The 26597-nt window shown below is 40.8% G+C and overlaps 1 protein-coding gene across 1 annotated transcript in view; it reads left to right on the top strand.

Annotated features, from left to right (window-relative positions):
- The first annotated feature begins 4962 nt into the window (after window positions 1–4962).
- Cds2 (CDP-diacylglycerol synthase 2) overlaps window positions 4963–26597 on the top strand; it is a 63104-nt gene continuing 41469 nt past the window's right edge. The window contains 1 exon segment of the mRNA XM_047538978.1: window positions 4963–5293. Coding sequence (XP_047394934.1) covers window positions 5237–5293 — 57 coding nt within the window. The 5' untranslated portion in view covers window positions 4963–5236.

The following is a 26597-nucleotide window of genomic DNA, read 5'->3' on the forward strand; positions in this document are numbered from 1 at the left end:
TAAATTATTTAGGACCTCGCTTTTTTGCTGAGGTTGACCTTGAACCTGTGATCCTCCTGCCTCGGCTTCCTGAGTTGCTGGGATTATACCTATGCACCACTGTGCAGAAGTGAGTACTTTCATACAATGTGAGTAGGAGTACAAATTGGTGAAATTTTTCTGTTAGGAATTTGAAAATGTGTATCAAAATCTTAGAATTGTATTTACGATTTTATTCTTTTATGTAAGTGCACACTTGTGTCTTTTTTTTAATAAAGAAATTCAATCTCTAGGACTTTTTCCTAAGAAAGTAATCAGAGGCAGTTCCCAAGCATGTTTCTTACACAATCATTAATTCCCCCAAATTGGAGATATCCTTAAAGGTATCTTCCTCCCTTCCTCCTCCTTTTTCTTTAAACAGTCCTGGGGATTAGAACCCAGAGGTGCTTTACCATTGAGCTACATCCCGAACCCTTTTTATTTTGTTTGTTTGGTTTTTTTTTTTTTTTTTTTTTTTTTTGGAGGGGTGCTGAGTATCGAACCCTGGGCCTTGTGCTTACAAGGCAAGCACTCTACTGACTGAGCTATCTCCCCAGCTCCCCCAAACCCTTTTATTTTGAGATAAGATCTTGCTAAATTTTTGAGGCTGACATTGAATTTGCAATCACTCTGTCTCAGAATGCAGAGTACCCGGGATTAGAATTGTGTGTCCCTGCACCCAGATATGTTTGCTTTTGTTAGGAGGTATACTATGGTAAATCTGTAAGATGAAATACTGCCCAACCTTTAAATTACCATTCTCAAAGAGCATTTAAGGAAAAAGAAAATCAGGTTATGAAACAACATAAATAAAGGTTTTCTAATTTTCTGAAATTGTTATATCTGTATATATGTGCCTAGACAATGGAATAGAAAGGCAAGAATATAAATATTGACAATAATTATCTGTGGCTGATGATACTACTACAAATAATTTGTTTTTTCATTATACATTTCTGTATTTTCTACGCTTTTTAATTTTTATTTATTTATTTATTTATTTATTTATTTTTGATATTAGGAATTGAACCCAGGGGGTCTTTACCACTGAGTGACATCCCCAGTCTTTCTTGTTACTTATTATTTTTGGTACTGGGGATTGAGCCCAGGGATGCTTAACCATTGAATGACAAGCTGAGGGCCTCCATGAGTTGCTGAAGTTGGCCTGGAATCTGTGATCCTTCTGCTTCAGACTCCTAAACCACTGAGAATAAAGGTGTGCGGCACCATGCTGTAATGTTTTCTACACTGTAGTAAACATATTGTTGATCAAAAATATTAATGAATATTGGGATAAAACTCTGTAAACTATTGTATGTAGTTTCTGTCAAATTTCTTTAAAAGGTAGGTAAGATCATATATTAGTCATTTTCAATCCTGGCTGCATATTAGACTCACCTAGGTAGTGTTTTGGAAAAGTTTAGTCCCCTTTGGTCTCATCTCCAGAAATTCTCAAGTTGATCTGGGATGGTCCTTCAAAGAGTGATATTTAGAAGCTGCCCAGGTAATCCTAATGAATAATCAGGATTAAAAAGTACTCTTACAGCAGGCACTGTGGTGCATGCCTGTAATCCCTGCAACTCAGAAGGCTGAGGCAGTAGGATTACAAGTTTAAAGGCCAAGACTTGGCAATTTAGAAAGACCTTGTTTCAAAAATTACAAAAGTAAAAGGGATTGACTGGGGATGTAGCTTAGTGTGGTAAAGTGCTCCTGGGTTCAATTCCAGTACCAAAAAAACAAAAAACAAAAAAAAAACAAAAAAAAAACAAAACTCTTACAGCATGTGTGATAAATAGGTAAATATTTGTCCTTACAGCACCTGCTCCTTCATGTAGACTTACTGGTTAGAAAAAGTGAGACCTCTGCTTATTAGAAAGGAGACTAATACATATTACATAGTTATCTAATAATCCAATATGCCTGTAAGAGCATGGAAGTGCAGGATTTGCATTTTTTGAAGATTTTTTTTTTTCCAGTGCTGGGGATGAACCCAGGGCCTTGCACATGCTAGGCAAGTGCTCTACCACTGAACCAAATCCCCAGTCCTGAAGCCTTGACAATTCTACCTAGACCATTCTCAATGCAATTTTGCATGCCATTTATTATACTGAATAAGTTTTAGTTACCCAAGAACAGTTGTCAAGCTGTGAGAAATAGAAAGGCAATATGATAAGCCAGAAAAAGTAGATTAAGGCTGTTTTTGTTTTTCAACTTTTTTGTTTTTTGGTGGTGGTAGAGATCAGACCTTATGCATGTTAGACAAGCATTCCATCACTGAGCTACATCAACAGCCCTTTCCACAATTCTTAAATTTATTGTTTAAAGATTTTTTAATTGATAAATTTTTTCCCTCCAAGAGGAAGGAAATCATTATTCTGGGAACTGAAGAATTTTCATATCACTTGTACCATTGCAGTTTTCAAATATTAAGATGAGGGAAGATGTTTTTATTATGAAAAGAAACTAATTATAGCAGTAGCTACTCACTTACAGTCAGCCTGCACATTCTGGGGATTAGGAATCCCATGCTGGTTATTTTGTTAACACCATATTTAACAATTATGGAACTAATCAAGGAGTATAATGAAGTCACTGTATACAAGATATGCCCCAAGCCTGATACAACCCTCAAAAAAGAATTAATACAAGGAACAGAAGAGAAAATCAAACGCAGTGTGTTGGTGCATGTTTGTGGTCTCAGCTATTGGGGAGACTGAGGCACAAGTGTCCCAAATTCAAGCCAGCCTAGGCAATTTAGCAAGACCTGTCTCAAAATAAAACTTTTTTTTTTTTTTTTTAAACTGGGGATTGAACCCAGGGGTGGTTTACCACTGAGCTACATCCCCAGCCCTTTTAATTTTTTATTTGGAGACAGGATCTTGCTAAATTGCTTTGGGCCTCACTAAACTGCTGAGCCCAGCCTCGAACTGGGAATCTCTTGCTTCAGCCTCCTGAGTCTCAAAAAAAAAGTTAAAAAAAAAAGAAAAAGAAAAAAGGACCTGGGATGTAGCTCAGTGGCAGAGTGGACCTGGGTTTGACCCCTAGTACAATGAACAAACAAAACACTACTCTAGTAATTGCGCAATGTCTTAAAATAGGAAACAAAGTTCAGAGTTCAGGGCTCTTCCAAATTTGTTACACTATTTCAAAAAATTTGGGAATATACTCTTATGGAAATCAGGAATATGTGATGGTTGTGGTGGCTCATGCCTGTAATCCCAACTATGGAGAGGCTGAGGCAGGAGATTACCAACCTGAATGCCAGTCTGAGCAATTTTGGAGATCCTGTCTCAAAAAGAGAGAAAGTAGGGGAGAAGTACTGGGGAAGGGGAAGTAGCTTAGTGGTAGGGCTCTTGCTCCTGGGTTCACTGCCCAGGAGGCAGGATGGGGGCGAAGGGAAGAGAAATCAGGAATATGTAATGCCTTTTTCAGAATTCTCATTTTGTTATCGAAAATATGGAAAATTATGGCACTGGAAAGAGACAAGCAGCACTTCGAGATGTAGAAGTGCAAGGTTTATTCAGCACTGGTGCAAGCTCAGCAGTCTTTTTCAAAGGCTGAACACAGTTCTTTGTTCTTATTATCTTTTATACAGTACAGACTTCCTCACGCAAGTAGCCTTGATTTCTTTTCCTTCTTTCCAGGCAACTCTGGTTCCCGCCACAGCTGGTGAGCAAGCATGATTACAGAAGCAGAAACTAGCAGGTTGCAGTTATTAACAGAGATAAATAAGAAACATCTTAGGAAGGAGTTGCCACTTCAGTTTCTTTCCCCAAACCTCACAGCTCAGGTCAAACTTGTCAACAGGAAATTGCAACTTCTCTATGTGCAAGAGTTTCTCATTGTTAGATTACAATATGGTTAAGGATAGGGAACTTGAGTTTGGCTTTGTTTGCGAACAAGTAGGAAGCACAGAGGGTGATGCCGGAGCAACACAGCTATTAATGAATTCAGGCAGGCAGTATGAACAGTAGTTAGTTTGTAATCTGAATTCTAATTCTTACTAGGCATTTCTACCAGCTAGGCCTTGGTTAAATCATTTCCTTCATAAGTTTTAAATCCACTCAAAAGTACTTAGGGGGCTGAGGTTGTGGCTCAGTGGTAGAGCACTTACATGTGTGAGGCACTGGGTTCAATTCTCATCACCACATATAAATAAATAAATAAAATGTCCATCAACGACTAAAAAATATTTTTTAAAAAAGTACTTAGGATGTGTCAGGTACATAGGGGATCCGCAGGAAACAAAGCAGGCAGTTTTGCTGTTCCCAAAAAGTCTTTCAACAATCCAGGGGTAAGGGAACAGCTAAATAATTTAGCTCAAGCTTAGCATGCACTAGGCCCTGTGTTCAATCCCCAGCACCAAAACCAAAATAAAACCCCAGAATAAATTTGAAACACTGCAGATGATCCCACTTGTAAAATGAAAATCCCATCCATTGTCAAGTGATGTGTGGTTTAAACAAGAAAAACCAACTATAGCTCACTCTGCTCCGTGTTTACTCAGCTCAAGGATACCTAGAGACTTCTTGGCATAGCAAGGCAAACTGAAGTTTGGATTTTACTTTATTTTCACGTGATTCCCTCCTTTTAATCAGGTTGGTTTACCAAGCCTCACCACCTGGGCTCTGACAAATGGATTCTTAAGTAAGCCTGGAAGCCTAGGGCAGTAAATTCTTGCCGGATAGATCCTCTGGGAGGCGCTTCTTTCCCTCAGTAACCATTTACCTTCAAGATCTAGAACGCCGGAACCGGCCATCCGCGGTCAGGAGGGAGTTTCCATTGGCTAATCTCGCTCTGTAAGGCACGTATTCCCCGCCCCCTTGTGAAGCTGCCCAATGCACGTCTCTCCACTCTGCTCCGCCCCGCCTCGCCCCATCGCCCCGCCTCCTTAGTGTATTCCCGCTATTGGCGGATCTCCCGGGCGGAGATGGCGGCGGTGCGCGTGCGCGCTCTCTCCGAACCTTTTCCCGGGAGGAGGAGCGAGTGGGAAGGCCGGCTCCTCTCAGCTCCGGTGGAAGAGCGGCGGAGGCGCTGGGCGGAGCTCCAGGGCTGGCGAGCGGGCTGCGGAGGGGCCTGAGAGCCGCTGTGGAGCTGCGGACTGCTCGGGCGGGCAGGCAGGCAGGCTCGGCCAAAGGAGTCCGCGCGTGCTCGCTGAGCTGTACGCTCCGGCGGCTGCGCTGCTAGCCAGTGGCGCGGTCGCGCCGGGGTCTCCAGCATGACTGAGCTGAGGCAGAGAGCGGTTCGTGAGCCGGACTCACCGCCCGAGGACAAGGTAGCGGCAGCGTCCGGGTGGGCGCGGCCCGGGCAGCGGAGGCCCGCGGGGAGCGCGCGCTGCGGGGTGGTCTCCCGTACTGACCCTTTGTCGCGGCCGACGGCACTGGGCCTGGGCAGCGCAGAGGGTCCTCCGGGGGCCACTGCGGGACGGGGTTCTGGGTCGGGTTGGGGATGGTACCCTGGAGGTGTAGGAAGGTGCGCGCTGAGGTTGCGCACGGCTGCCCGCTTCGCAGGACTGGTTGGGGCATCCCCCACCTACCTGAGGCCTTTCTGGGTGAGAAGACTCGAGACCCCGCAGTGCCTTCTCCGAGAGGAGGCTCCTCTCAGCGCGGCTGAAGGCTCATTGCTCCTGTTAAAAATATTATTTGGTGTGGGGAAATCGAGACAAGGCCGTAGGATTTGTCTTCCGGGAGATTTAAACCCCTTCTTTGAAGTTAAATCTGTTGGCCTTGATCAGAGAGGTGTCCTGACTCACGCAGTGAACCAGCCGGTTAGCAGGTGTTGGAGGGTCTACTTCCAATGGGTTGTTTGCTGCGCCAAATGTGGTCATTGATGGGGTAAAGAAGGAAGGTAAGGAGGAGGCCATCTTGGCGGGGATACAGTGGGTTGGGGGGTGAGATGGAAGAGAGGTGGACTCCTTTGGTTGAAGGGTAAGGTTTGTGTAGGGAAGTTGAGGAAAGTGGAGGTTGGGTTACTATGAACGTTGAATGACAACATGAGGATTTGGAATTTTGTGGTAGTAGTTCAAGTTAGTAGTGATCGGGAGCAAAACTAATTTTTTTTTTTCCCCTCCAGTGGCGGGTAGAACCCAGGACTTTACATGTTAGGCAAGCCCTTTACCACCGGGCTACAACTCCAGCTCAGGAGCAGGGTTTGGAAAATGATCATTCAGTAATGTGTGGAATAGAGAGCAGGAGCCTAAACCAGAATGATGGAGACTAGTTCAGTAAGGGGTTGCCTGTGGGTGACTTGCAGATGTTTCCTTTGACCACCAACATGTTGCCTTAAAAATCAGATATCTTCTAACAATCTGAATTTCTTGGCTGTTTTGGATTATTGGAGAATGTGTCATCACGCTCTCTCCTGATTAATGGCTGTTGCTGAGGGTCATCTGTTTCTTAGCAATCCCTATTGCCTTAAACTACTAGCTCCATAGCACCCACTCATGTAGCTTGTATTTTTTGGTTACTGAAGGAAAGGGATATCAAGAAGGAAGTGATTACATGATTTGGTGACAGGATGTCAACAGAACAGTTTTACAAGGAGGAGTGATGTCATGAAAATAATTTTTTTTTTAAAACAACTCTTTTGTTGTTATATAAAATGGATCATTCAAGGAGAACTGTCCGTATTGATGTTTAGGGCTGGGGAATACAGATTTAGCAGTTCTTTTCAAAGATGAGGTACTTTGAAGTTTACTCTTCAGATGAATATCCTGGTTCAGTCCCAAACAACTCTGTACTCATACTGAGTACTAGTTGGTGGGTGTTTGTGTGTTTGAGCGTTCTGTCACCTTGTTTAAGATGAGCTTGGTGTTAAGGCACTCTGTGGGCCAAGAAGTATGAGAAGAGGGAGAAGACTGATAGCTGGTGGGGCTGTAATTTTGAAAAGCTAACTGTAGTAAGAAGACATGGTAAACAAAGCAAAATAAAAACAGTCCTGGGGTTATAAGGTGAAACAAACTTTTTACCCTCTCCACTCAACTCCTTGAATCCATCTCCCAAAGATAAGTGCCAGTTGATTCTTAAGTTTCACATTCATGTTTTAGGTAGGGAGAACTCAAGGAGCTGTCCAGCTAAAGGTGCGTTAGTAATTACAACTGCACTTTAACTACTTATACGATGAAAGGATGCCTGGAGTTGGGAGGTCTTCTAGGTGCTTACCATTCCCTAAAATGCAGCAGCTATGCATTCTGTTAAAAGCCTAATGTAGTCCATTACCTGGGGCAAGACAGTCAACCTCTCTCCATTATTCAGTATTTCTGAATTGTCATATATGGGATTTTAAAATAAGGGCACATTTGACTTTGGCAAATGTATAAAGTGTTTTTAAAAGTTGTGTTCATTCTGTTTCATAATTTGGAAAAAAAAAAAAACCCTACCAGTAATCTTGTGTTATAATCCAAGGGCATTAGAAATAACAAAATAAGTGTGTCTTTTTAGAGAAATGAATTGTGAGATAGGAACTTTCTTATTTCATAGAAGAATCCAGAGAACAATTTTTCAGGTCAGCTCTTTAAAAGAACAAATTTGAAAGATTCCTCAAAATGTTACAGTTGCTTAACTGTTGTGGCAAAGTTATCTTGTAAATAGACAAACACTAGTATCTAAATAATCTGAAGAATGTGTTTATAAAAGTCAGGAGGTATTTTGTTATATTAGCATCCTAGAATGGAATTTTCAGAGCCAGTTGCTAATAAAGGAAATGTTCTCCTCTGGGATCTGTGCTTATAATTTTAAGGTCCCAAAGCACAGTATAGTTGCCAAGGACAGAAACTTGGAATTTAAGCTTTGGGAATGATTCTCTTCCTCCCCAACATCCCCCCCCCCCGCCCCCAGTGGAGCTTAGGAAAGAAAAGGATAAATGTGGACCAAAAAATTGGCATCATAAAGTTTATTGTTGGATTGTCATGTCAGGAGATTTTGAAATTAAAGTTTTAGGGTTTTTATGTAGATGCTGAAGTACTACTAAAATTAGAGCTTTACTTGTTTTAAGGCTTCCTTTCTCAATGAATGAAACCAATATGGAGAGGAAGTAAATGACATCATTTAGAAAGGGGAGTTAAATTTTAGCTGAAGACAGTGGTTAAGAGCAGGGGCTAATGAAGAATGAAATTGTGGCATTTGCTGGTAAATGGATGGAACTGAAGACTATGATGATAAGTGAAATAAACCATAAGCCAAAGGTTGAATGTTTTCTCTGATATGCAGAAGATAGTACAAAATAAGGGGGGGGGGAATAGAGGGAAGGGGGTGGAGAATTCCATCAAAAAAGATGGAAGACAAGTGGGCTAAAATGAAGGGGACTGAGGAGGAGGGAGAAGAGATGGGATAAGGGAAGAACAGAGGAATTACTCTAGCCTAACTCCTGTGTACACATGTGAATATATCACAGTAAATCTCACCATCCTGAATATCCACAAGACATTAATCAAAAAGAAAAAAAAAAAGTCTAGAAGTAAATAGCAGAAAGATCAGTAGAGTTGAAGGAAGGGAACAAGGAGAGGGAGGAGGGGAGGGAAAGGGGATATACTGGGGACTGAGTTTGAACAAATTTCATGTTTTTAAAATTTTGTCAAAATGAATTCTAACGTTATGTACAATCAAAAACAAACAAAAAAAGAGCAGGGGCTTAAGTGTCAGCTAGATCTACCTTGAGCCTGGACTCTGCCACTTATCAGCCATGTAACTTTGAGCTAATCATTTAACTTGTAAAAGTCTCAAATTTGTTCATCCCTAAAATGGGAGTGATAAAATTTCATGTGCTTCATAGAACAATTGAATGGAATTCAGTGAGTAATTATGTTTCATACCCAGGGCAGAGCTTGACACATTGTAATAACATGTCTGCCATTGTTGCTGCTGGAACAGTGGTTTTTTAATAGGGAAAAACTTTCAGTATTAGAAGGCTAAGATTCAACCTTAAAGTTATTAGTGGAGTAATCTACTTACAGTCATCACTTTTTAAGTTTTATGGAAAGGGTTTGGACTGCTGGGCATGGAGATGCTAACCTGAAATCCCAGTGGTTTGGGAGGCCGAGGCAGGAGGAGTCCAACCTCAGCAACTTAGTGAGACCCTGTCTCAAAAAGGACTGGGGATGTGGCTCAGTGGTTAAGTGCCCCTGGGTTCAATCCCTGGTACCAAAAAAAAAAAAAAAAGGTGTGGGTGGTCTTGGCCTTCTAAAACTCATTATCTTCAGTTTACTTTCTTGAGGAATTTTATAATTATTAAGTCAGGTCTTAAGTATAGAAGGCACACTGGGCATTGCTGTATGCAGTTCTTTTCTTTCAGAACATTAGTGAGGACTCTTATGAATAATTAAACTGGTTTTCTGGTGGAGTTTGAGAATGAACTATTGAAATAAAATTTAAGAGCTATAACTTATTTCAGGTGTAGGAGGAGGAAAATTTTTTTTTCCCCTGGTACTAGGACTTGAACCCAGGGGAGCTTAACCACTGAGCCACATCCCCAGTCTTTTAATTTTTTATTTAGAGACTGGGTCTCACTAGGTTACTTAAGCTGGCTTTGAACTCTCAATCCTCCTGCCTCAGCCTCCCAAGCTGCTGGGATTATAGGTGTGTGCCACCTTGCCCAGAGAGAAATGCATTTTTAAAATATATATTTATATATGTAAACATATATTTGTATATATATGTGTGTGGGTGTATTTGTTTATTTTTTGGTGCTGGGGAATCAACTCAGGGCTTCACATGCATGCTAGCAAACACTCTACCACTAAGCTAAAACTTCAGCCCTTCAAAACTTTTTTCTTTTCTTTTTTCCATCGGGAAATGATTTGGGAATTGAAAAAGCAGTAAATCTGTGGTGCATGGTGATACACACCTGTAATTCTTGGGAAGCTTAGGCAGGAGGATCACGAGTTTGAGACTGTCCTCAAATGTAGCGAGACCTTATCTCAAAGTAAAAAATGAAAAGGACAGAGGATGTAGTTTGGTGGTAAAGTGCTCCTGGGTTCAATCCCGTGTACCAAAAATAAAAAAGAAAGAAAGAAAAAGAAAAAGAAAAAAAGAAGAAGAAACAGCAGTAAACTTTAACTATGATTTCTAAGCCTTGCTAGGGAGAAGAGGTGAAAGATTGATTTGTCATATCACTCAGTATATCAGGTTTCTTGTTTATGTTGATCAAACAGTAAAGCTCGGTCACTTCTCAATTCGTGACTATTAAAATTCGTTTTTTTAAAAAACCTAATTTTATTTAAAATGTTTTGTTTTGCATAGATTAATATATTTCATTAGAAGAATTATTATCTTTTAAAAATATTAAATTGCTCATCATGCTTTAGGAGTAGAAAGGATCTTAGAGGTTATTATTTTATAGGAGAGGATACTACAACCCATAGAACTTGTTTTTTGTTCAAGGTCATACAGTGGTTAGATGCAGAGTGGTTAGTAGTATGAAGGACTTCTAATTCCTTTTATTTCCCCCTTATGCTACATAATGCTGCCTTCAAGAATAGATAATTAATTTACAGACTTTAAAAGCATCTCTTTTAACTTTGAAAAGATGCCTGAATATCACCTATTTTTATTATGTGACTTCAAATCTGAAAAATAGTCAAATAAGTCTTTGAGAAGGTCAAATATAAAAATAAAAGTAAGCTGAGTGTGGTGGCACACGTCCTGCAATCCCAGCTCCGCAGGAGGCTGAGGCAGGAGGATGGCCTAACTGAAGTTCAAAGCTAGCCTGGGCAATGTAGTGAGATCTTGTCTTTTTTTTTTTTTTTTTTTTTTGGTCCTGGGTTTGTTCCCCCATCTACAATAAATAAATGACTTTAAATATATCTCCGATTCCACATGCCTATTTTACAGTGGGACCTTGGCACTTTTACTATCAAGTGATGAGATCTCTGTCTCTCTTCCTTGAACCTGGGTGTATAAAATATGGTGGAAGTAAAACTGTGTGACTTCTCAAGCTAGGTCATGAAAATTCCAGGTACTTTCTTGGGACACTCTTGGAATGCAGCTTTTGCTGTGAGGAAGTCACACTAGCCCACTTGGAGAGGTCACGTGTAGTGTCTTGACTGGAATCCTGCTGAGGGGCCAGCCTACAGCCAACATCAACTTACCGACATATACGTTACTACGATTTGAATGTGCCTCCCCAAAAGCATGTGTTAGAAACAATCTGCAAAGCAGCGGTGCTGGGAAGGAGGGCTCATGAGAGGTGACTAGGCCACCAGGGCTGAGTGAATGGGTTAATGCTTGTTTTCATGGGAGTGGGTTTCTTATAAAAGGAAAGCCTCGGCCCCTCTTGTTCCTTCTTGCCCCTTTGCCTCTCTGTCTTCTGCCATGGGATGATGTAGCAAAAGACTCTCAGCAGATGCTGGAGATCCTGTCTTAAAAATAATAAAAAGGGCTGGGAATATGGTTCTGGTTCTGGTTTCAATCCTCAGTACCTAAATAAATAAAGGTCTCAGGAAGTGTGGAGATTTTATGGAAAAAACATTTTTTTTTTTTTTTTTTTTTTTAAATTCTGATAGAGAATGTTGTTAAGGGCAAGTTTTCTCAGTTATTGGGTGACTGGTGAATTATATATTTTGAAGCCCTTTCCTGGGAGTGGCCACTAGAGTTTTTTTTTTTTTTTTTTTTTTTTTTCTTTTGGGTGCTGGGGATCGAACCCAGGGCCTTGTGCTTACAAGGCATGCACTCTACCGACTGAGCTATCTCCCCAGCCCCTGCCACTAGAGTTTTTGACACAACTCCCAGAGTGATGCTTGGCGACCACAAGACTCCACTCAAAACAACTTATGTGAGGCTGCCTGGAAGAGTACTTTCTGGTTGATGACTTTTAGTACCAGAACCATTTGTTCTGGCAATAATCAGTCATTCAGTATTCAGCACTTCTCATTTGCTGGCTCCAGTCTGCTGTATGCAGTGTCAATGCTCATGAAAATACTATCCAGGATTTTATACTAAGTTTGATTCTCAATAATTCATTCTTTTTTTGCCCATTTAAAGAAATCATTTATTTTGCATGGTGCTGGGATTGAATCCACACATACCATGTAAGTGCTCTGTCACTGACTTACCCTCCATTCCTCAAATAGAAATAATAATAAGATCTTTGTTTTTGTTGTTGTTATTGATCCTGGGGATTGAATCCAGGGGTGCTGAGCTACATCCCCAGTCCTTTTTTTGTTTTTAATTTTAAGACAGGATTTCACTAAGTTGCTGAGTAAACTGTTTGAAAAAGTTTGTGTCAATATTTTCAACTTTTCCATCTTTTCTGGAATCTACAGAAGTAGATCTGGAATCTACAGAAGTAGAATGTGTTCCTCCACCCAGTGTTAACTTAGACCTGTGCTGTGGCAGCCTCCCAGATCTTCTTTACTGGTACTGGAGGCTGTTGGGATAAAAAAGTACAGCCATTCCTTTGGTTTATAAAAGGAACAGACACTGACTCTTTTAACTATTAATTTTGCCAGGGTCTCGTTGAATGAATACTGATTCGATCCTGGCATTGAACAGAGTTCCTGCCTTCCAAGTTTTGTCACATGGTGACCACTTGATTGGGGGAGTAATGAGATGCCCCTACAGGGTCCCCATTAGCCAGCTTTCCATGCCAGTCACTGATCTTTGTCCTCATGTTGTTTGCCTAGTAGGGGGAATGGCACTGGGCCTGCTAAGTTGAGTGACCTACTAAAGAAAGTTAAATTTTGTTATTTTAACTAGGCAGTGCTTGGTTCAGAATTTGAAAGGAATGGAGAGTAGTCCTTCCTCTTTACTTCTCCCTAGAGTCACCCACCATGCCAGGTGGTGGTGCTCATAAATGCTGTTAAGTGCTGTTGTCTGTGTGGAAGGACCTGACCTGTCCTGCCAACTTCAGACATCCTTTTGATTTGCTGCTTCTTTGTATTAGGGTCCCAAACACTGGCTTGGGACTTTTTTATGAAGACTTTGCTGAGGTGTTCTCCCCCCAACCCCCCATGGCAGGGGTTACTGGGGATTGAACCCATAGGTGCTTAACCACTAAGCCAGGTCCCCAGCCCATTTTTGTATTTTATTTAGAAACAGGGTCTTACTGATTTGCTGAGTGCCTTGCTGTGGCTGAAGCTGGCATTGAACTTGTGATCTTCCTGCCTCAGCCTCCCAGACTGCTGAGATTATATGTGGGTGCCATTGAACCTGGGTTTTTGACTGAATTTTTGAAAGAGCCTTTGGGACCTAGGATTTACAGGCAACACTTTCTGTTCTTGGGTCTGTGACATTGAGGGGATGTTTGTCATGAATACTGGACCCCTCAGTGGGTGACTTTCAGAGTTTTGTCCCCATAGTCTTATGTCCTGCTGATCCTGTGCTTTCTGTGGTCTACAAGCATTCTTGGGTCCCTTAGTCACCACAGACGGACTTCCTCACAATTCTGACTTCTCTTGCTCTCTATGCTGATCCCCATTCTCCAGTTTCCTCTGCAAATAGAACCATAGATTCTTCAATTACTTAGGCTTGAAATTTAGTCCTCTGTGTCTCCTTTGCTTCTGCCTAGTCCTGGATAGAGGTTCTAACCCAGTGTTAACTGTATTCCTTTTCTGTTGTTCTTGCACATTCACATAGTTTAGGACTTGATGCCTGCCCTGTAGTTAAACCCTCTTATTGCACATTCTCTGTACTTCAGGATTTGCTCTCAGCACCTTCCATTCATGTCCATGCCTTCTGTGAAATCTGTATATTAATCTCTGTGTGTCTACCAGGAAAGCTATATCTGGGCAGGTTTGCATGGTGTGGGCTCCATCCTGTTCTCTCCCCTCCCATCTTGCAGAACACATCACCTCCTCCCCAAGGGAGCTGCACAAAGCCCAGGTCACTAGCCATTGTGTACAGCTCAGAGTTCAGCATCAACGTTTGATGCCAGTAGTCTCCTTCCTAGATCAGGTGATTGTGCACTAAAGGGTTATCCGTCAGCTCTCTCCCTTCCAAGTGGAATTGTAGAAGAGGACCAGGATGGAGTGGGCAGGATAACTTTTTCTGACTAGGAATGGGAGACATACAGCAGTGTCTTGACTCACTTCTTTCCTGAGTAGATATTTAACTGAAACTTCTTTGTGTTTAGGTAGTCTGTTGCCTGAGAGGCTTCATTTTTACGGTGGGCAGAATCCTCCAAATGCCAGAAGGAGGAGAATTCTTTGTGCAGCCACTGATTTCACATTATAAGCTTAAATTAACCCAGGTAGTGCGTTTGGTTTATTGAAAGGCTCTCCGTCTAGATTTTGGACTTGAGGGGATAGCTAGGTTCTCTGTAGTTGAGTCTAGGGGTGGAGCATGTAACTTGTACAGTTGTTTCACATATACAGACTTTCAGTTTCTCTTAAAATCCCAGCTTCTTGGGCTGGGGAGATAGCTCAGCTGGTAGAGTGCTTGCCTCACAAGCACAAGGCCCTGAGTTTGATCCCCAGTACCGCAAAAAAAAAAAAAAAAAAAAAAAAAAAAAAAAAAAAAAAATCCCTGCTTTTTGTGCTATCTGCCATTCCATATGTCAAACATTGATCCAGAACTTCTAGGTTTCAGAGGGCAGAAGGCTTCCATTTACCCTTGCGCTTTCCTGAAGCACTTAGTTGGCCACATTTTATTTCATTCATCTTAGTTTTTCAGTCTATTTTTTTTTTTTTTTTTTGGTACCAGAGATTTAACCCAGGGGCGCTTTACCACCGAGCCACATCCCTAGCCCTTTTTATTTTTTATTTTGATATAGGGTCTCGCTGAGTTGCTTAGGGCCTTGCTAAGTTTCTGAGGCTGGCCTTGAATTCATCCTCCTGCCTCAGCCTCCAAGTTCCTAGGATTTCAGGCATGTGCACCAACATACCCTGCTCTTTTGTGTATCTTGTTATCTGAAAATTTGTTGAACTCTCACATCCACTGAAGATTCCTTACCCCTACCATTTCTGTCCAAGACCAGAGTATCATTTACTGTACTCATTAATGTTTATTTTCATGGGTTTTTGGGGCCAAAGTTTGTGGGCGGGGGTCATTTACTTTCTTCAGCAAGAAATTAAATTTAGAGAAATTGAACTGGTGTTACAGCATAGAAGTAGGTAGTTGCAACACTTTTTATCTGTTTTTTGTTTGGTTTTATGTGTGCAGGATAAAGGTGGTTCCTGTTGATTGATGACACTTGTGAATTCTGGGCTTGGTCAAGAGTGAGTGCTTGTGTGGAGGTGGGCATGGAGGAAGGGAGTCAGAGTAGGAGAACAGTGGAAGAGCCTGGTGAGTGTGGTGTGCTTCCAAAGCCAGAGGGAATTTTTTTTTGGTACTGGGGAATTGAACCCAGGGGTGCTCTACCACAGAGCTCCATCCCCAGCCCTATTTTGTATTTTATTTAGAGGCAGGGTCTCACTGAGTTGCTTAGCACCTTGCTTTTACTGAGGCTGGCTTTGAACTTGTGATCCTCCTGCCTCAGCCTGAGCCCCTGGGATTGTAGGCGTGCACCACCACACCGGCCTGAAAGAAGTTTTTGAGAGATGGAAAAGGACAGGCATGCCAAGTGCCATAGATGTGTCAAGTAGACTAGGAGTAGACATGATTAATCCCACTCAAGTGTTTCCCACAGTGGCTCAGTATTCATTTTATAAAAGAGGCTGTCATCTCAATAGATAATGAGACCTAAGTTTTTTCTTTTTAAAGATTTTTTTAGTTGTAGATGGACACAGTACTTTTATTTATTTATTTTTATGTGATGCTGAGAATCGAACCCAGTGCCTCTCACACATGTTAGGCAAGTGCTCCACCACTGAGCCACAACTCCAGCCCCCTAAGTTTTTTGAGCAGGAAACCTTTGTACGTGCATTTGCCTTTGTGTGTGTTTGTGTGGTGCCTTATACATGCCAGGCAATCACTGTACCACTGAGCTTCATTCCCAGCTCATACATTTATTTGCTAATTTACGAATTTTGCTAAACTCTTATTTATATTTTTAACTTCTATTCCTTATTGAAATAACTGGTGCTATATGTTAAAAACTTGTTTCTTTAAACATTACAGCAAAATCTTAGGCTTCTATACCAAAAAGTAGTTCATCCCCTGTTTAACTGCAAGTGACTGAAAACTAAAAATCACAGAGAAGTTAGAAGTATTTTTTTTTTTTTTTCCCATGTAAAAGAAGTCTGGAGATTGACATTCTGGCATTTTTGCAGTGTGAAGGATTCAGGTTCCTTAACTTGTTCTACCATTCTGAGTATGTGGCTTCTACCTCAAGTATAGGGTGATGCTGGAATTCCAGCCATCACAAACATATTTCAGTAAGCAGGAATAAGGAAGGAGGAAAACCTATTTTTTTCCTGTAAGGACACTTCCTAAAAATGTACGATCTCTACACCAACCTTTTGTAGACTAAATGATAATCTTGAATTCTTAAGAAATTATGTGACAAAGCCCTGTTGAAGAGAACCAGAAATGGTTCTGCTTTAAGAGTTGACTTGGGATACAAGTTATCCCACTTCCTCCCTGGCTTGCAGAAGAAATTTGTGTTTCCTGGTTGTTGAAACAGAAACTTCCTAAAGGTATCACAGGTACCTGCAGGGTTGGAATTGGAACCCTGGTGTCCTGCTTGCTTGCTGCCTGAGGGTCTAACGAGGATGCCACCATGGCTAGCTCTTAACAACTTGACAGGGTAGTTCTCTCTGGGAAATGAACCAGTTAATCATAAATGAATCTGAGTAGACAACCTTCAAAAACAAGAGATTTTCCATTGAAAAAAGTTAAGGTTGAGAATACATCTATACTGGCCTCATTTGTTGTGTGAAAACTAATACTTAGGGAGACAGGCCAGCCAGCTAGTGGTGATTGTCTCTGACCGGTTTTTTCCCTATGGGCTTAACTCTAAAGGCATAAATCATAAACTGTGTCTCTATTCCCTTCCACTGTAGGTTGATATTGTCTCATGCTATTTGAGTGTGAAGGTAGCTTGAGGATGTCCAGCAGCCCTCTTCATTGTTGATCTTTTGGCTACTTTGAATACAGTCTCTCTTTACAGTCTGGTCTGTGCTGTGTTTGGGCTGCTGTCTGCTCTCATTCTGGGAGAGCAAAAACCATGTGAGCTTATTATCACATATGCATGTCAGCCAAACACTCTGCTTTCTCTTGAACAGTTGCCATTTGTGTCTTCTCCATTCCTCAGAATTCTCTCTACAGAGAATTTTCAGTTTGCACCTAGTGGTCTCTTGAAACTGTGTCACTGGGGAATAGCTATTTTGGGAACTTCTGACCAAGAAGCATTTCTTTCAGAGATAGCAGCACCTCTAGGGACTTTTCATCTGACAAGTGACATCTTATTATAGTTCTTGGGAGCAGGGCTTTAAAGACATCTTGTTTCCTAGATTTCAGGGAGGAACTATCTCAATTATTGGGTCTAGTGTCTAGCATATGACTCTTAAATTTCTCAATTGTCTCTAAATATCCAAACACTGGAATGAACCAGCAATTTAGCAAGACCTTGACTCAACATAAAAGATCAAAAGACTGGGGATGTAGCTCATTGATGAAGTGCAATCCCCAGTGCCAAAAAGAAAAGAGAGAAAGAGAAAAAAAAGGCTTTTAGTTTTCAAGGATCAGAAAGGGGATGCTGGTATGAGCATTCTTCATGACCTTTTCTTTTCAGGGAAGTTTGGCTCAGAATTTCCAGCCTTCATCACTTCACTTTACCACTAATCTCTAACCGCTTGGATGAGTTTGTTCAGTGTGGCTCATGTGGTTGTGGAAGCTGACCTCGGGGACTGATTTTTCTGGTTTTTGAAGAATGTCATGTTGCCTCAGTATTCATTTGTGTGTGACTTTAAGGCCTGCCAGGGGTTGTGACTGTTAAGCTGGAGGACAGGAATGTACTTGGAAGGGTGGACGGAGAATGAGCCAACAGTCTTGAAGTGTGATGGGGGCCTTGAAGACTATGTCAGCACCCATGAAGGTTTCTGCACTGAGGATGATATATCCATTTTATCTTCCTTAAAATTAAGAAAATTAGGAAATTATTAAATTTCATGGAAATTGTTTTTTGTTTTTCTTTTTGTCCTGGAGATTTAACCCAGAGGCACTTTACCACTGGGCTATATTCAAGCCCTTTTTATTTTTTAATTTAAGACAGGGTGTCACTAAGTTGCTTTGGGCTTCACTAAAGTTGCTGAGGCTAACCTTGAATTTGTGTTCCTTCTGCCTTAGCCTCCAAATCCCCTGGGATTACAGGCGTGGATCACCAAGCCTGGTTGGAGATAAATGTTTGTGGAAAATAATGAAGGTGAAAGGAAGTATAGAAAAAATTTAAATTACCTTTAATTTAACTATCCAGAATATAACTTTTTTTTTTTTTTTTTTTTTTTTTTTTTTTTTGGTCCTGGCTGATTTTTTTCCTATGATTTAAAAATGGCCATTTGGTATTCTCCCTATATTTCAATGATGTGAGTATTTATTACATTGATCATAGAATCTTCTGTTATTGAACTTATAGGTTGTTTCCAGTTGTTTCTTCTTATAAGTATTGCTGTGATGAACATTCTCATATAGATTATGTGTTTCTCTGGATATTCACTTGAGGTATATATATATATATTTTTAACATGGAGTGACTAGAACCTCTAAATTATCTTTTAGAAAGGTGGTGCTTATTTATAGTTTCATGGAGTACTCTGAGTGTACTGGTTTTCTTTAGCCCTGACCTACAGTGAATATTAATATTTTTCATGTATTCATTCAACCTGATGTGAGAAAAATGCCTTCTTGTGGCTATTCTATTAGTTTATTGTTTCCAGTTGTTTCTTCTTATAAGTATTGCTGTGATGAACATTCTCATATAGATATGTGTTTCTCTGGATATTCACTTGAGGTATATATATATATATATTTTTAACATGGAGTGACTAGAACCTCTAAATTATCTTTTGTTCTCAATGGATCTTTTACTTTATTTAATATATGTAGTCCTGAGTATATTGAACCTAGGACCTCACACATGCCAGGCAGGCGCTCTCCCACTGAGCTACAACTCCAGCTTGGTTATTCTGTTTTTTATGTCATCAATTATTAATGAAGTTAAGTATTTACATTCATATTTATACATTGTATTTGGTAAATTGGCTGTTTTTCTGTTGGCATTGACATGTTCACTTTTTTCTTGATTCAAAAGAGGACTTTTGCTTTTGTTGCTGGGAATTGAACACAGGGCCCCTCCCACACAGTTTTACCTCTAAGCTGTGCCCCAACCCCTGTCAGTCATCTTTTGTTTCTTCCTATGTTGACATGCTTGGAAAGGCCTTAGTTCCCCTCCCATGGGAACTTCCCCTTCTCTTAGTATTTTTATAGTTTTGCTTTTTGGGGTTGAGTACTGGGGATTGAACCCAGGGGTGCTTTACCACTGAGCTACATTGGTAGCTTTTAAATTTCATTTTGAAGCAGGTTTCTGCTAAATTGCCCAGGCTGGCCTTGATCTTGTGATCCTCCTGAGTAGTTGGTGTTATAGTTTTGTGTCACCTTGCCCAGCCATCTGGACTATATTTTAATGAGTGGTTCAGAGAGATCTGAACTGTAGATTGTTTTAGAAAAATGATTATTTTTCATAGTTATTCCACTGTGATAGCTAGGGATGATTTGGGGCAGGGTATGACTGGCTGTAGGCTGACTACTTCAGTAGGTTTGTGATAGTACTCTATTCTTGGCCATGCAGTGACCACCTTTCTATGTGAATCCATTTCTGGAAGTGGTCTTGCTTTGTTATCAGAAATACCGACTCCTTAGCCGAGCATGGTAGCACACACCTGCAATTCCAGCAACTCAGGAGGCTGAGGTAGGAGGATTGTAAATTCAAGCCTTAGCAACTTATTGAGACCCTGTCTCAAAATAAAAAAAAAGATGGGGATGTGGCTCAGTGGTTAAGTGCCACTGGGTTCAATCCCCAGTACCAAAAAAAAAAAAAAAAAAAAAGCTCCAATTTTATCAATTGATTTATTTATTTTTGGTACTGGGGATTGAACCAGGGGACACTTAACCACTAAGCCACATCCCCAGCCCTCTTTTGTATTATCTTTAGAGAGAGGATCTCACTGAGTTGTTTAGGGCCACGCTAAGTTGCTGAGGCTGACTCTGAACTCTTGATCCTTCTGTCTCAGCCTCCTGAGCCTCTGGGATTACAGGTGTGTGCCAAGCATCCCTATTTTATAGGGATGAATAAATAGTTCTTCTGAAGTTCAGTAACTTGACAAGTTTGAAATTTGAACCCAGAGCTGAATCTGAATCCATGCTCTTTCCCTCAGGCATTTTGCTTCTTTGGCATTCTAATTTTCCAAGTTTTGACCTAAGATTTTGCCAGTGGACCCCTAAAACAAGGAGGACATGTGGACTGCTCAGAGTCAGCCTTTGCCTTCTCTGTACTGATTTTTGGAGGGAAGGTCATGAACTTCAGCGGCCACTGCTTTCCTGTGGCCTGCATGCTGGAAGCAAGTTTATCTTGAAGAAGTGCAAGGCTTGTGTACACAGAGCTCTTGTTCCCTGAGGCCCAGCTCAGCCTCTTCTGTGTAATCCCCCCCAACTCCTCCATCCCATTTCTTCATCTCCCTCCCTTCCCCAGGCTTCTGTGGAAATTGGCTGTCCAAACCCTCATTAGGTGTGGTCTCCTGCTGCCTTCTCAGCATGGTCTCTGGAGTCTGGCCCTTTTGTCCTGCATTTCTGTAGCTCGTGATTCAGAAAAGCCATGTTGTTTCATGGCAGTTCCTGGCAGGGTGGCAAAGCTGTCCTTAGGGAACAAAGTAGTCAAAGCTCACAGGCTTAGCTTTTCTGTTGAATTGGTCATGCAGTTCTCTTTGATGGTAAACTTGGCTTATTCCTAGCACCTAACAGTGTCAGGAGATTGAGTTGGTACTAAATCAGCTGTGAAGATTAGGAACCACCTGGGCAGTGAGTACCAGGCCTCTGATTTCAGGAGGGATTTGTTGTTCTTAGTGACTGGGTTGCAAAAAGAAAATATTGGCATGTTAGTATTTATTTTTGGTATTGAAGTAGCACATTAATATGTGTTAATGCTTCATTAACATGTGTTTAGACTCGGTCCCAATATTTTATTAAAAATTGCTTAGAATTTATGAAACTAGAAAGAGTAAAATGCACAAAATTTGAACAAACTAGAATATCATGTAAATATCTAAATTCACAAAAATTTATTGCTAAACTGAATTACTTTTGGAGGTAGGATACTAGATAAAATAAATAAAGTTTAAATTTTAAACACAATTAGTACTAAAATGCACTAAATTTTACATTTAATAATTTCAAGATTAAGATTTCAAATTCAGTTCTCCTTTAAAATATGTGTCAGTGGGGACATCAATTTAAGTATTTTTGTTTTTTCTCTATGCTGGAAAACTCTAGGAGGAGGGGGATGCTGAAACAGTCAACTGCAAGTCTTTATCTTCATCTCTAAAGAATCTCACCTTTTGTGTGATAAGTTTTAGACTATTCTGGCATGGGTATGTAGAGACTACTGCCTTTAAATTGCTGATGGCTGTGGTTTTTGCTTCAAAGACTGCATTTCCTGTTTGTCTTGATGTGCTTCAATTTCATCATTAGTTTGGAAAGTCTTAAAGCTGAGTGAGAATTAGTCTTCAAGTAGAGGCTCTGCTTTTATTGATTGATTTTGTTCCTCATCCTGAGGATTATGGAGGGATTAGGAAAGTCTCAATGTAAATGGTGTAAGGGGAAAAGCTTGTCATTTAGAATGTGTTTGTACCACACAGGAGCTATTTCTTTGTTTCAGGTTGTCATTGTGAAAGGGGTGTCTCCTGCTCGCTCCCTTTTTTGGCTTAACCAATGAGCCACATCCCCATCTCTTCTTTTTTTTTTTTTATTTTTTATTTTGAGACAGGGTCTCATTCAGTTGCTTAGAGCCTTGCTAAGTTGCTGAGGGGCTGGCTTTGAACTTGCCATCCTCTTGCCTCAGCCTCCTGAGTTGCTGGAATTATAGGCATGCACCACCACGACTGGCTCACCTTTACTTTTGGTCCTCAGTACTATCTAGTGTTTGTGTGATGATTTAATTTGCAACATATTTTTCCTGCATTGCCTCAAGGCTTTTCAAGCTTCTTTAGATCTGCGTCCACAGAAAGAAATACACTTTTTATACCATGTCCCAGTACCAGTTTGCATGTGGGAATTACGTGGAAACAAAAAAGTTTCATGAAGAGGTACATACTTTTACTCTCTGTAAATATTCACAAGTTTTTTGTTCTGTTTGATTCTGTCTTACTCTACTTTTTGATAAGCTGTTTATTAGAGTAACATACATGCAGAAATGTGTACATACCATAATTTTACAGCAACTTTTCATAAAACACTGATATCCCTGCCATCAGCATTCTGATCAAACAAAATGTTCCAGTTCTCGTGAAGACTTCTGCATGATGTTAGGTATTTATTTTTTTTGTGGTGCTGGCGATCAAACTTGGGGCCTTAAACACTAGACAATTGCTCTACCACTGAGCTCCATCCCCAACCCTGCACAATGTCTTCTGATCACTGCCCTCTCTCACAAGTGGCTTCTGAAAGCACCCAGAAACCACTCTGGAAGCAGGAGCTCACACAAGAGATTTTAAGTGGACAGGCAGAGTGTCTGCACACAAGGTGAGAGAGAGAGAGGGAGAGAGAGAGAGCGCAAGAGTGAGTGAGAGAGAGCAAGAGAGCAAGGGTGAGGAGGGGAGAGAGAGAGAATGGCAGGGGAGCTATTCTTTAGTGGAATTTCACGGGCTAATAGCAATGGGACCAGTGACTGCTGAGAATGTTCGCAGGCTGATGAGCCGACCAATGGCTGGCTAGGATGTTTGCAGACTGATGATCTGGGTTATAAAATGGTATGTGTGGTGGGACAGAATACTGGTGGCAGTGAAATTGCAGATCTGATGCCAATATTCCCCCCTTTTGTTTTTATAGATACCGGATGATGGTCTTTCTTCCTTAGCTTCTTCCTGCTGGTTAGGGGCGAAGAGTCTCATTCCTGTAAAAAAAAAGGGAATTAGGGAGGGCTTTAGGTGGAGCAGTTTTTTGGAGCTGGAGGTGTCAATAGTGAATTGCAGGTCTCAGCTTTGGGTAGACTTCAGGGGCTGGTAGTCTTGAAAGAGAAGTGGTTGATTGGTTGGTTGGTGAACTTGTATATCTGATCTTGTAGGAACTTTTGTAGGCATTTAGCAGGCATGGTCCTGTTTAGGAAGATCTGTAGACCTTAAAACAATCAAAATGTTTACTTATTCTTGGGGCTAACACAAGTGTAGGTCTTAAGTTCCAATTGAGGAACTATTGTCTTTCCCTTTAAGTCCAGTTATGCCTGCATTTTGGTTATAACTGTTTTTACTAGGTGTTCAAGACCAAGCTGGTCAAATTGACCTTGTTCCTATCTGTTGTTAAGGGTCACTGAGTTCCCACGGGGGTTACTCGTGGAGAACTTGAGAGCATCTTCTTAGCTCCTTTAGTGTCATTTGCTAGGTAGGGTTTCCTTGATGAGGTGGATTCCTTTGGAAGCAACAGGGATGTCTCCTTTTTTCCATGACCCTTGTCTTTGTAGCAGGTGCACTGACTGGTTTCTCATCCTCTAGTGATTTCATCAATCTCCCTGATCGGGAGGTCATGTGACAAAGAGTTGCAAAGCTCCTTAGAAAAGCTCTCCTATTCCCTGGGTTCAGGCTGACTCAGAAGGCAAAAGCCAAATACTGGTTTTCTTGACCCTTTTGTGTTAATCTTGATCTTAAACTTGCTCTTAACCATCCAGCAAGCCAGTCCCATCAATCATAAAGTAAGAGTACTGGGCTTTAACTTTAATGTTTATGACTTTACAGTCATTTACCCCCTTTTATTTAATTGGGGTATATATTATCTGTCCTATAGGTGATGGCTTATTATCTCAAATTAATTTAGGTCGTTTGTTCTTGAAGCAGTACTTCTGCAAAACATTAATCAGGCAACAGTTATAGAGTTTACAAGAAAAATACAAAATGAAATTAACAACAGTAAAACATTTAGTTTGTGTAATAGCTATCTTGAATTTTGGCTGAGCTATACATTATATCCTCTGTTTGAGATCACAGTAATTTTACAACAAAAACAATCTTTTAAATATAACTTTTAATAAGTTGAAGTCTGGCTTATTTTGGAGCCATTCTGACATGCAGCAGGGTGGGAGGCAGAGCCTTATTTCTTCACAAATCTTAGGTAAAGTGACCCACTAAATTGATTTCAAGACCCAGTAGGTCTCAATTCACAGTTTTGAACAACATGTTCTTATTTTTATCTTGCCAATAATCCCTGAGAATTTTTTAGATGAAGAAGCTGAGGCCCTGAGAAGATTTGATTTCTCTGAAGATCATAGATCTTGTACTCTTTCCCTTTTCTCTATGCATTTGCTTCTGCCTGAGATCCTCATCTTGGTGTCTTGGTTTGGAAAGTCAGTTGTAACTGTTTTTGTTTTATATCTAGTTTTTGGCTTCTTTTTAATGTGTTTACAGAATCAGTATTCATAATTAATGTAGCGCTAGTGAATTCCTGATGTTACCATTCTTAAGTACTGAGAGTACTTTTGGTTGTGTTTTTGTGAAGATGAGTCAGGTATATTGTTCATGACTTTGGAGGTATGTGACCTGGAAGGTTTCATTGTATTTGTCTTCTGGCCTCCCTGATGAATGAAACACTGCAGGGGCAATAGATGCATGCAGATGTGACAAATAATGGACGTGCACAGATCGTCCTTCCTGGACAGTAAAGCTCTGTGCTGATTTGCAGAGCTTTCCCTGCCTGTAGCCTTCGCCTGTGGAGACATTTCTGTCTACCCCACCTCTTAGGCCCCAGAATACTTACCTGGAGGCTCAGTGTTGAGCTGCCCTGTTATCCCCAAGCTTTTCTGGTTGAAAGGTCACCGCTCCCAACCTGCACCTCTGGGAGTAGACACTCTTGAGAGCAGGTAGGGCTGGTCCCACAGTCCATGCCCACAAATTCTTGCTCTAGTACTGAGCTGGGGCACTCTCTCAGAATGTGAAATGCTTGCTAACTTCAGTTAATTCTTACCTAAGGCTTAATTTTAGGAGCCTCAGCTTCTGGGTTCTCCACTCTTGGTAAATTTCTCTGGGAGACGGGCAGCTTGGAAACTTTCTCAAGGCAGGTATATGCCAGGACAGTTGTTGGCTATGGGGAACAGCAGAGAACAAAATCTCCTCACCATGGATTTTGTATTCCAGGGTGGGAGACAGACAAATGTCTAATAATGTCCTGCGCTAGTGATGTTATAAAAAATAAAGCTGGTGTTTCTTAATGAGGGTAATATTTTTTAAGTGTTACCATCTGAAGGGACCTTGCAGAATGTATTCCAGAGGGCGTAGATATGGCTAGATGTTTCCGGATTTACCTAGAGTGTTTCCTTTATTGAAGGGAACAAGCTGATGTGTGCACCGATCTATACATTCTGTAGGGCAAAATCAAACCATTTAGGACTCTGAAAGCTTTCACTTTACTTATTATCCCTGGCAATATATTAACTGCTACTGGGAAATATACCTCATTACTACCCTGGATTTATGCTTATCCCCAGGGCTTCTCCTAACCCCAAATCCTTTAAGCTTTGGGAGGGTTGAAATGTGATACTTTTGGTCATTAGTTGCATTTATACAACTGTAGCACTAGGGTTACTCTTTGCATGCAAATGCTGGCAAGCCAGTATTTAAGCCTGGTTATGGATAGATAATAGTTGATGAATTTGATTAATTTTTTAAAAAAGCACTTATTAAACTTTTAAAGTAAATAGAGATGAATGGGGCAGTCTCTACTTTTGATGATCTTTAATCCAAATTATGGAACATACCTCTTGATACAAATATAAAGCCTAACAAATTGTATGGGGGAGGTACATAGGACATTTTCTGGGGACTATCAGAAGAGAGAGGAAGATGGTAAGGAAGATGGTGTGTTAGTTTTCTGGAGCTGCTGTAACAAATGATCACAAATAGGGTGGTTTAAAACAACAAATTTATTTTTCACAGTTCTGGAAGCTAGGAAGTCAGAGGTACCTGCAGATTTGGTGTCTGGTAAGAACCTGGTTCATAGATAGCTTTTTCACCGTGTTTTCACATGGGGGAAGAGGAGTCTGTGGGGCCTTTTTTTGTTTTTAAATAATGGCATTAATCTCATGCTGGACACCATGGTGCCTGCCTGTAATCTAGCTATTTGGAAGGCAGAGACAAGAGGATTGCAAGTTTGAGCCACTTAGGGGAGACCCTGTCTTGAAATGAAAAGATTTCAGACAGGGTGGAGGGCGGGGCCAGGTGGTTGGACTGATCCAACTGTTTCACATCTCTCTAAAAGAGCTTATCACTCACAACTTTTTGGTCATTATTTTTTAAAAGAAACCTGAAATATCTCACCAGATTTTTCAGTTGTTTCCAGGTTATAATGGAATCTTCCTAATTTTTATTTGAACTGTAGTCTCCAGGCCATCAGATCAGATATTTTCAAGCTGTCAAACTATAGGTGGACTTTTCTGTTAACAATTAAGTTTGCAAATCTTAGGTGGTGTGTATCTTCTGTTTCTGATACAAACAATCACCAGTGTATTTCCAAATTTCA

This window comes from Sciurus carolinensis, chromosome 2 (assembly GCF_902686445.1).
Source record: "Sciurus carolinensis chromosome 2, mSciCar1.2, whole genome shotgun sequence".
NCBI classification, from domain to species: Eukaryota; Metazoa; Chordata; class Mammalia; order Rodentia; family Sciuridae; genus Sciurus; species Sciurus carolinensis.